The following is a 10006-nucleotide window of genomic DNA, read 5'->3' as shown; positions in this document are numbered from 1 at the left end:
AATATGAAATATGTGTATTTCTCGTATTCTTACATTAACAGTAGGTTTTTTATGTTGATTACGACGTTTAAAGGAAACTAATATTAACACTCATCAATAAGTAGTCATGAATTGGAACAAGTATAAATTAAAAAAAATTGGAATAATGAAAAGCACTATAATTCGTGAAAACCAACTTTCCGCACGCTAAACAGCTACCTACGTAAAGTAGCACTTTTTGAGCAACTGTATTAAAAAATAATTTACTTAATAGGTGTCCTAATTTTGATATCCTCTGTACTGTTATAGCTCCTTGAACAGTTTAAAGATAAATATTCGCTACACTAACATTTCTGTAGGGATGAATAAGAATATCAATTTACACTTTATATTAACCTAAGTTATCTTGAACTTTTGACCTTTATATGTCCCACAATATTTAAATATGGTATTTATCAGAAATTACCACGTCGCTATCTGCTTTTAAGAAACCAGTGATCGGATTGTCCTGAGTTACGCTTCTGTACGTAAACGATTATTGGATCCTTTTTCTTTCTGTCCAAAGCTTCCACAATCTTCTGTCCATTATCGTCCAAATCTAAATACATAACATGAGGTTGTACTTCTTTATCAATATTATTTTGTCCTGAGTTATGCTTCTGTACGTAAACTATTATCGGATCCCTTTCCTTTTTGTCCAAAACTTCCACAATTTTCTGTCCATTATCGTCCAAATCTAAATATATAACCTCAGGCCGTACTTCTTTATCATTATTAATTAATTGCTTTTCTACTTGTCCATTATTTTTTACTTCCCTGTCTTTATTCTTTAATTTATCATGTTCCTGATTTTCTTGTTTTACTATACCGTTATTCTTTAAATTATCGTCTTTATGTTCTCCTTCTTCTGTATTTGTTTCTGTAGCTTTATGAGCTTGCGAGTTTTTATTGTTTTCTTGTTCTATTTTTTCACTCGAAATTTGGTCTTGTTTGTTATTATTATTAGATTTTTTATCATTATCCTGTTCTTCTTTCAAATTATGATCTTGTTTCTCACTTGTATCATATTCCTTTTTCAACTCTGCTTCTTTTTCTTTCCTAGCTTTTTCTTTTTCAGCTTTTTCTCTCTCTAGCTTCGCCTTTTCTCTGTGATGATCAATCTCTTCTAAATCGTCGTCTGACAGTTGACAGTCGTTGACAGAGAGCTGTAGCACTGTCTCTTTCTCGTCCTCGTCCTCGGTATGCTGCTCTATGGATAGCTTGAGGAGACGGATGTCGAAGTGTTCGTGCTCTATGGTGAGTTTGTTGAGGAATTGCCCCAGTTTCTCGACTATCTGATCGATTTGTTGCTCTTTCTCTGGTGACATTTTGATACAGTTGGGTCGTGGTGGTGGATCTGAAACTGTAGTTGAACATTAAAAAATATATGCCTATATAATGCATGCCTGTAAGATTTTAGGAGTTCTCTCAATTCCTTAGGGATCCCATCATCAGAACTGTGGAGAAAAATGAACACGTTTTTTGTATGGCAGACATGGCAGTACGGAAACCTAAAAATGACGTTCTGGGGGCCGATTTTTGAATTTCGACCGCTCGATTTCGTGTAATTTGTTCAATAATATCTCCGCTACTAGGCATTTAAATTCTACTAATAGAATTGAAAACGAGTGGTTAATACCACTCGGTCCCAAATTTATATCGCTCGTATTTTAAAAATTAGCATTTCGCCGTTTTCCACCGCCTTTCGAGTGACGAAATCGAGCGATCGAAATTCAAAAATCGCCCCCCTGAGCCGAGGTAATAGGTAACACGCACACAGAAAAATATGGTCTACGGTATTTTCGTTAGTCGGTTAAAAATTATTTATTTTCAAATGATATTATAATAATTATTTATTAACTTTTTTGTACTTATGTTGGACTTGGACAGGCTTTCTCAAACTGGGGAGGGGGGTACCTACAGAGATTGTTATGGATTTGCGAAAAGATACTACATGTCATTAATTCATTACAAAAATGAGTTTTGAAAAAAAAATGTTTTTTATAAAATAAATATATTAACCTTGACTAGGTAGCGCCAGAGATAAACTCAGGATCTGAAACAAATAATATTAACCATCAATAAACAGAACATAAAATAAACCTGACAAGTGCGAGTCGGGCTCGCGCACCGATGATTTCATAAAACTTTTTAAGCCAATCCACAACGTTTACCCTTTAAGGTGTAAAAGGTGGTTTAAATGCCATGTCCTAGTGCTCGTCATGCTAGTGCCCAATATATGACACGGTGCCGTCACCAGACATGTACCTACTGGGGCAGTGACGAGCACTCGGACCTTCGAGCAACACCGGGAAGGGAGTCAGTCGGCATTCGCACTATTTCCCCTCCGCCGAAGCACATGCCCAACTGGGTGAGGGCATGCGTGCGCGGTGCGTGTTGTGACTCAACCGTACACAAAAAGAGATCGAGGTGTGCAAGATGTGCATCATTTTCTATGTATTTGTGTCGTTACAGATTGGATTTTGTATGTAGTGCTAGTGAGTAAGAAGTGCGACTGTGTGCACGTTTTCCCTCGCAAAAAATGGCAGAACGATTTGTACGATAAGATATCGCTTGGGCTCCTATCTTCCGACGTGTCGGAAGCCGGTGTTGCTCGAAGGCTCGGATCGGATGTCTGCTTTAAGCACACTGGATCCGATTCACACGTCGCTCCGATGTTTGAGCGAACCTATAGTTCGTTTTTTTTAGCAAGAAATAAGGTAAACAATCTTGATGTGTCTTTTAATTGAAAAACACGTTTTAAAAATAAGTTACGGCAAATATGTAACAATTATGAATCTAATACGATCATTTATATTCTTCTGCTTTCATAAGTAATAGTTACTGATTTTTAAAAAGCGTTTTTCAATTAAAAGACATGTCAAAGATCGCTTACCTTCTTTCAAGTTCTTTCTAATGCTAAAAAAAACGAACTTGAGACCTAGTCATGTAGATTTTCTATGAATACTACGATCGCAAACAAACATACAACCCCAATGACGTACTCGTAAAGCGGTTACCGTAGGCTATGGACGAATGCAATAGTGGTAGGTACAGTCAGCAGCAGAAATTGCTAAGCGGGCGAGGTGTTCATAATTACCTTGACACGCTCTTATCCTCTTAATAATAAAGTCGCGTCAAGATAATTTTGAACACCTCGCCCGCTTAGCAACATCTGCTGCTGACTGTACCGGTGAATTTTTAAAGGGACATCAATCACAACAAACTGCAGTTATAAAAATCATAATAAATATAAGTAACTTACAGATAATAACAGTATAAACTCCATGTTGGAATATGGACCGATGCGACACATAGTTTCAGCACAACTGAGTAAATTTGGACCACATACCTACGTAGGCGTAGTGAATTGTATCAATATTGGCTTAGCTTTGTTTCTAACGCGTATTGGCGAAACCAGGCGTTTGAGAGCCATGTGTCTTGCTTTGTTATTGAGAATTACATTTTTGCTAACGAATTTTTATGTAATATAACACTCTAAACTCTCGCGTTTTGTACACAATTACACAAACGGGTCTACCGCGATATAATTTCGACTCGAAGGTTAGCTGGAAGAGATCCCTTACAGGGATAAGTTCGCCTTTGTACCTTTATTTCTGTAAATATTATGTAAACCTGTGTTGTGTACAATAAAGTGATTACTACTACTACTACTAATTTCATTGTTTTTACCTTAAATTCCTTGTCTTTCCATGACTGGTGCAACTCAGCTGAAACGTCGGAATTTAAGGTAAAAACAATGAAATTATATCGCGGTAGACCCGTTTGTGTAATTAAATATATTTTTTTATGTGAAAATTATATTTAATTGCAATGTGCAAACTGAAGATCATTCTCAAAATTTCTGGAAAGTTTCATGAGATAATTCACGCAACTTCTGAAAATTCTCCTAGGCACATTGATAGCGAAAATATTCATATACTTACTAGATACTTTACTATATTCTATATTCTAATCAATAATCTTGCTTGCATGCTTCTCCACACAAAAGTACCTATAGACTCCATTTTTTTATTATAAGCTCAGAAACTTTTAAAATATTTTTCACCACACCAACTGGTAACTAAAGGCTCTCTTGATTGTTCAAAAACTAGCAAAGTTGCATTTTATTCACGTGTGAGGCAAAGTCATCATCGTCATCATCTCAGCCATAAAACGTCCACTGCTGAACATAGGCCTCCCCCTTGGACGAAATGCAGTGAGGCAAAGTAATCAAATGCAAATTTAGAGTTGTTTTCTTATGTTCGCTGGTAGAATTGACTTATAAATAAATGATAATTTTGAATGATAAATATTTAATAACATTCTTTTGGATTTGATTTTGTTTGAATAGGTATTACTACAGTTAATATCTTCTTCGGGTTGGTGTGGTGAAAAATATTGTGTTTCACTCGGGGGCAAATTTTGTTTAACCCTCATGCTTTGAAACCCTCGCAACGCTCAAGATTCCATTGTTCGAATCTTTCGCTTGCTCGGGTATCAATATTAGCACGAGCGGTTTTTCAAACAACAACTTTGCCCCCTTAAACAAATAACTATTATAGAATTGGTTGCGTGTATATCATATACGCAAACAAAGTCGCGGACAGACGCTAGTATTTAATAATCGGTAAAAAATGTCAGACACCGGGCAGCTGGAGGTCTTCATTAAATGGTAATTAAAAATGGAAACTAGTGACGACACTAATATACCCATTTACGTAATTCACGTCTAAATACAGCACATTCTTTGTTTCCAAATTCGCAATAATATATTTCACCTGCTAAGAAAATAGACAATAGAGGCCCGTTTAAAGCTGAGGTTCGCCATCAGAATGTCATACCTTAAAGGAGCCCACTGATTACCAGTTCGCCGGACGATATCGGCCTGTCAGTTGTTCGGAGCTGTCAAATTTTGCGTTTGACAGGCTGATATCGTCCGGCGAACTGGTAAATCAGTGGGCCCCCTCCCTAAGGCACGTAATGCCTGCAAAACGTTATAATAACACGAAAATTCGTAAGCTGAGGCACCATTTATAATATAAATTATGCGAGAAATATAGGGAGTCAAGTGGTGTGGGCGAGGTTTCAATTTCGAACGCCTGCAAAAAAATATTTGCAATGAATAGACTGGAGCTGTTAAAGATTGCTGTTAACTTTTAACCAGGCGTTTTATCATAAATCACTACACCTTATAAAACAAAGTCCGTCCGCGTCTGTCTGTTTGTGTGTATGTATGTTCGCGATAAACGCAAAAACTGCTGAAAGATTTTCATGCGGTTTTCACCTATCAATAGATTCTTGAGGAAGGTTTAGGTGTATAATTTGTTAAAGTTTTGTGTAACCCGTGGACAATAAGTTCATAGGTATAAGGTAAACGTACTGTTCGTTATGCTAATGCCCAATAGATGACACCTTGCCGTCACCTCTATTGACAATGACTTAAGTTTCAAGATGACATGTACTGGGACCGCGTCGAGCACCAGTACGTTTACCTTATTCAGTTTGTTGTAGCATCGAGTATCTAAGACACACATACTACATTAATATTCATGCCAACTTTCATGTACCTAATTTAAGCATGTTTTAAAATGCAAGCGTAACTTCATTTGTATGGGAGCGGTTTTTTAGCGGCGGGTTCGTGTGAGTAAGTATACTTAATCTGTAGATGTGTGTATATTTAGTATACTTACTATTTCTTGAATCAACCGCAAGTGTTACTGTGTCACAGAAACGGATCAGAAGTTAAGTAATACTTCGAGGTCAATGAACCGGGCGTGGATTCTTGCTTATAGCAGGTTATGGAACTAATTCGTTAATGACAAATAGTGAAAAAATAAGTGCATTCCCGTTGCCAGGGAGGTTTTGGGATTATACTGAGCAACTTTTACTATGGGACCAACCCCGAAACCGCGAAAAAAAAATTTGGCTGTTTCATACATTTTGGCTGGTCCATTTTCTATGGAAGGGTAATTTTTTTTCGCGATTTCGGGGTTGGTCCCATAGTAAAAGTTGCTCAGTATAATTCCAAAACCTCCCTGGCTACGGGAATGCAGTTATTTTTTAGCCACCCTGTATGGGAACCCCGGAATTTCATAACAAAAGTTAAAAGTTTAAAAAATCATAACTCGAAAACTACGAAAAATCGGCTAAGATACCTACATGGGGTATCTATATTATGATAGCCCACAACGAGAGGAATCTAAATAGTTATTTACGATACAAGTGCGGAAAAGAGGAAATTCGAAACGAGTGGTGATAAATTAAAACACGACAAAGGGAGTGTTTTAACTTTTAAATCGACACGAGTTGCGAATTACCTATTCGCACGTGTATCGTACAACGTTTTACAGTACATATGGCCCTTTAAACTGTTGACATACGCACGAAAAGTGCTATTTTACGCACTAGTGCGGGAAAATAGGACCATATGTACTTACTGTAAATAAAATTTTGGACGTCAAGGTTTGGACCAGCCTGTACACACACTTCGGCGCGAAGCTCTATATATGGTCGCGCGGTAATCGGCAAGTAGCCTAGCAGGTCATATCCGTGATGGGGTAAACGTTAAACGGAATTAAAAATCGCCAGTTTACACGGATGCAAAGCTTTTGAGTCCAGTCCAGTTCCTCGTTGGGTGTTGTGAAAGACACCCCGACACAAGTGAAGTAAAAGTTCACAACAGACAGATATCGAATATTGGGAGCTCAAAAATAATACTAAAGTTAATCACGGTCCTCGGTCATTTTTTTTTGTGACATGATGGCTAACGCTAGTAACGCTGTTTGGCCTCACCTGGAGCCAGTTACAGCATTTGGTGTGAGTGAGGGTCCTCGGTCATAGGGTTACCAGATGACAGGAATTTTCCTGACATGTCAGGAATTTTCGCCTTTTGTCAGGAATGGGGACGGAACACGAAAATGTCAGGAATTTTTGGATTATATTTTATTTCTTACATAGATAGATGTTTTAGAAATCGAAAGAGGTTTCGTGAGTGCTCAATGGGGTGGCCATCGCTAACAGCTAGACCCCCCCCCCCCCCCCCCACCCCCCACCCCGTCGTCGTCAAAAATATTAATGTCAGGAAAAATATTCGGAAATCAGGAATTTTGTCAGGAAATTCTATATTTGTATCTGGTAACCCTACTCGGTCAATATTCCGATCGATATAAGTAGGTGAGTATCTTGTGTATAATATTAAGTTTTGAATGATAATAGCGAGCGCTACGTTTTACTTTTTTTACGTTATAATACTTGAACCGTATTATAACATAAAAGAAAACGTAGCGCTTATACAGGGTGTCCCAAACTTATGGGACATGAAGGGGAAGTACCTTAAATATCGTAGATAGTGTATTTTGCTCAAAGAAGACTTTATGTTATTTTTAAAAGTTAGTAATTCTGCATTCATAGATTTTCTAAAAATTACTTACATCGTCTGGGAATCGAACCGACTTAAATGTCAAAAAAAAAATCACCCTACTTTTATGATGCCAATCGAAAGAATAGCTAAAAAATAATAACTCTGCTTAAGTAACATTGTATTTTTAAAGATAGGAACAACGTGAAATTAATCATTTTAATCAAATTAAAAACATACATGAAACTGCCGTAGTCAATTAAGTGGGTATTTTGACATTGGAAATGTCTTTTCGTTCGCTCCAGTATAGGGTCCTATTTCACGAATAAGTGCGATCCCCTTATATCTCGGAAAGTTGTGAAGATATGATATTAAAAAAAACCGGGCAAGTGCGAGTCGGACTCGCGCACGAAGGGTTCCGTACCATAATGCAAAAAAAAACAAAAAAAAAGCAAAAAAAAAAAACGGTCACCCATCCAAATACTGACCACTCCCGACGTTGCTTAACTTTGGTCAAAAATCACGTTTGTTGTATGGGAGCCCCATTTAAATCTTTATTTTATTCTGTTTTTAGTATTTGTTGTTATAGCGGCAACAGAAATACATCATCTGTGAAAATTTCAACTGTCTAGCTATCACGGTTCGTGAGATACAGCCTGGTGACAGACGGACGGACGGACGGACGGACGGACGGACGGACAGCGAAGTCTTAGTAATAGGGTCCCGTTTTACCCTATGGGTACGGAACCCTAAAAAGACTTTAAAGACGCATAATCACGAGAGCTGTAAGGTGCAAAAATAATTATTCGAGAAAGTCAAAAACGAAAAAAGTTATGGTCGAAATAGTGAAAATAAAATTCAATTTTTTCCGAATTTTTGATTTTGGTGCTCGATAATTTGGAAACGAAGAATGATATCAAAAATTTGAGAAAAACGGCTCTGGACAATTTAGTCAGCTACAATTTGAGCCTAAAACAAAGACGATCGGGTTAAGGGTTTGCCCTGTAGCCTAACCTTAAAATAGTCAAAAAGTCAGAACGACATTTTTCACATGACATTTTATGACTTCATGTTTCGCAGAGTTCGTTGTCGGTGTTTGTTGTGAATTATCGAGATTATGACGGCAGAATAACACTTGCACTGCGTGGGCTATCAAAATCGCTGCAGATTTTTCTTGGTCTAACTCTATCTATCCTGTTTGAGACGGGCGTAGATAACGTGTTCACTATTTGACAATCTATGCATTCTTGTGGTGGTGGAAATAGAAATAGAGATAGAGGTAGAGGTAGAGGTAGAGGTAGAGGTAGAGGTAGAGGTAGAGGTAGAGGTAGAGGTAGAGGTAGAGGTAGAGGTAGAGGTAGAGGTAGAGGTAGAGGTAGAGGTAGAGGTAGAGGTAGAGGTAGAGGTAGAGGTAGAGGTAGAGGTAGAGGTAGAGGTAGAGGTAGAGGTAGAGGTAGAGGTAGAGGTAGAGGTAGAGGTAGAGGTAGAGGTAGAGGTAGAGGTAGAGGTAGAGGTAGAGGTAGAGGTAGAGGTAGAGGTAGAGGTAGAGGTAGAGGTAGAGGTAGAGGTAGAGGTAGAGGTAGAGGTAGAGGTAGAGGTAGAGGTAGAGGTAGAGGTAGAGGTAGAGGTAGAGGTAGAGGTAGAGGTAGAGGTAGAGGTAGAGGTAGAGGTAGAGGTAGAGGTAGAGGTAGAGGTAGAGGTAGAGGTAGAGGTAGAGGTAGAGGTAGAGGTAGAGGTAGAGGTAGAGGTAGAGGTAGAGGTAGAGGTAGAGGTAGAGGTAGAGGTAGAGGTAGAGGTAGAGGTAGAGGTAGAGGTAGAGGTAGAGGTAGAGGTAGAGGTAGAGGTAGAGGTAGAGGTAGAGGTAGAGGTAGAGGTAGAGGTAGAGGTAGAGGTAGAGGTAGAGGTAGAGGTAGAGGTAGAGGTAGAGGCAGAGGCAGAGGCAGAGGCAGAGGCAGAGGCAGAGGCAGAGGCAGAGGCAGAGGCAGAGGCAGAGGCAGAGGCAGAGGCAGAGGCAGAGGCAGAGGCAGAGGCAGAGGCAGAGGCAGAGGCAGAGGCAGAGGCAGAGGCAGAGGCAGAGGCAGAGGCAGAGGCAGAGGCAGAGGCAGAGGCAGAGGCAGAGGCAGAGGCAGAGGCAGAGGCAGAGGCAGAGGCAGAGGCAGAGGCAGAGGTAGAGGTAGAGGTAGAGGCAGAGGCAGAGGTAGATTTAGAGGTAGAGGTAGAGGTAGAGGTAGAGGTAGAGGTAGAGGTAGAGGTAGAGGTAGAGGTAGAGGTAGAGGTAGAGGTAGAGGTAGAGGTAGAGGTAGAGGTAGAGGTAGAGGTAGAGGTAGAGGTAGAGGTAGAGGTAGAGGTAGAGGTAGAGGTAGAGGTAGAGGTAGAGGTAGAGGTAGAGGTAGAGGTAGAGGTAGAGGTAGAGGTAGAGGTAGAGGTAGAGGTAGAGGTAGAGGTAGAGGTAGAGGTAGAGGTAGAGGTAGAGGTAGAGGTAGAGGTAGAGGTAGAGGTAGAGGTAGAGGTAGAGGTAGAGGTAGAGGTAGAGGTAGAGGTAGAGGTAGAGGTAGAGGTAGAGGTAGAGGTAGAGGTAGAGGTAGAGGTAGAGGTAGAGGTAGAGGTAGAGGTAGAGGTAGAGGTAGA

General features: G+C 39.5%; 1 protein-coding gene across 1 annotated transcript; it reads right to left on the bottom strand.

The window, feature by feature from the left end:
- Window positions 1-389: 389 nt before the first annotated feature.
- On the bottom strand, window positions 390-3472 carry LOC134802239 (acidic leucine-rich nuclear phosphoprotein 32 family member B-like). Its single transcript, XM_063774827.1, has 3 exons — window positions 3284-3472; window positions 2041-2074; window positions 390-1381 (listed from the first exon to the last, which is right to left on the bottom strand). The coding sequence occupies exons 1-3, from the start codon at window positions 3332-3334 to the stop codon at window positions 453-455; spliced, it is 1014 nt and encodes a 337-aa protein (XP_063630897.1). The 5' UTR covers window positions 3335-3472; the 3' UTR covers window positions 390-452.
- Between the last annotated feature and the right edge of the window lie 6534 nt (window positions 3473-10006).

Source organism: Cydia splendana, chromosome 24, assembly GCF_910591565.1.
Source record: "Cydia splendana chromosome 24, ilCydSple1.2, whole genome shotgun sequence".
NCBI classification, from domain to species: domain Eukaryota; kingdom Metazoa; phylum Arthropoda; class Insecta; order Lepidoptera; family Tortricidae; genus Cydia; species Cydia splendana.
This window is presented reverse-complemented; position numbering and strand designations above follow the sequence as displayed.

What these genes read in the sequence shown, in the direction of transcription:
- LOC134802239 (XM_063774827.1), bottom strand. Translation starts at nt 3,334, where the DNA reads ATGTGTCGCATCGGTCCATATTCCAACATGGAGTTTATACTGTTATTA. An exon ending in AGTTTATACTGTTATTATCT is followed by an intron (nt 2,075 to 3,283) that starts GTAAGTTACTTA and finishes TATTTGTTTCAG; the next exon opens with ATCCTGAGTTTATCTCTGGC. An exon ending in TCTGGCGCTACCTAGTCAAG is followed by an intron (nt 1,382 to 2,040) that starts GTTAATATATTT and finishes GTTCAACTACAG; the next exon opens with TTTCAGATCCACCACCACGA.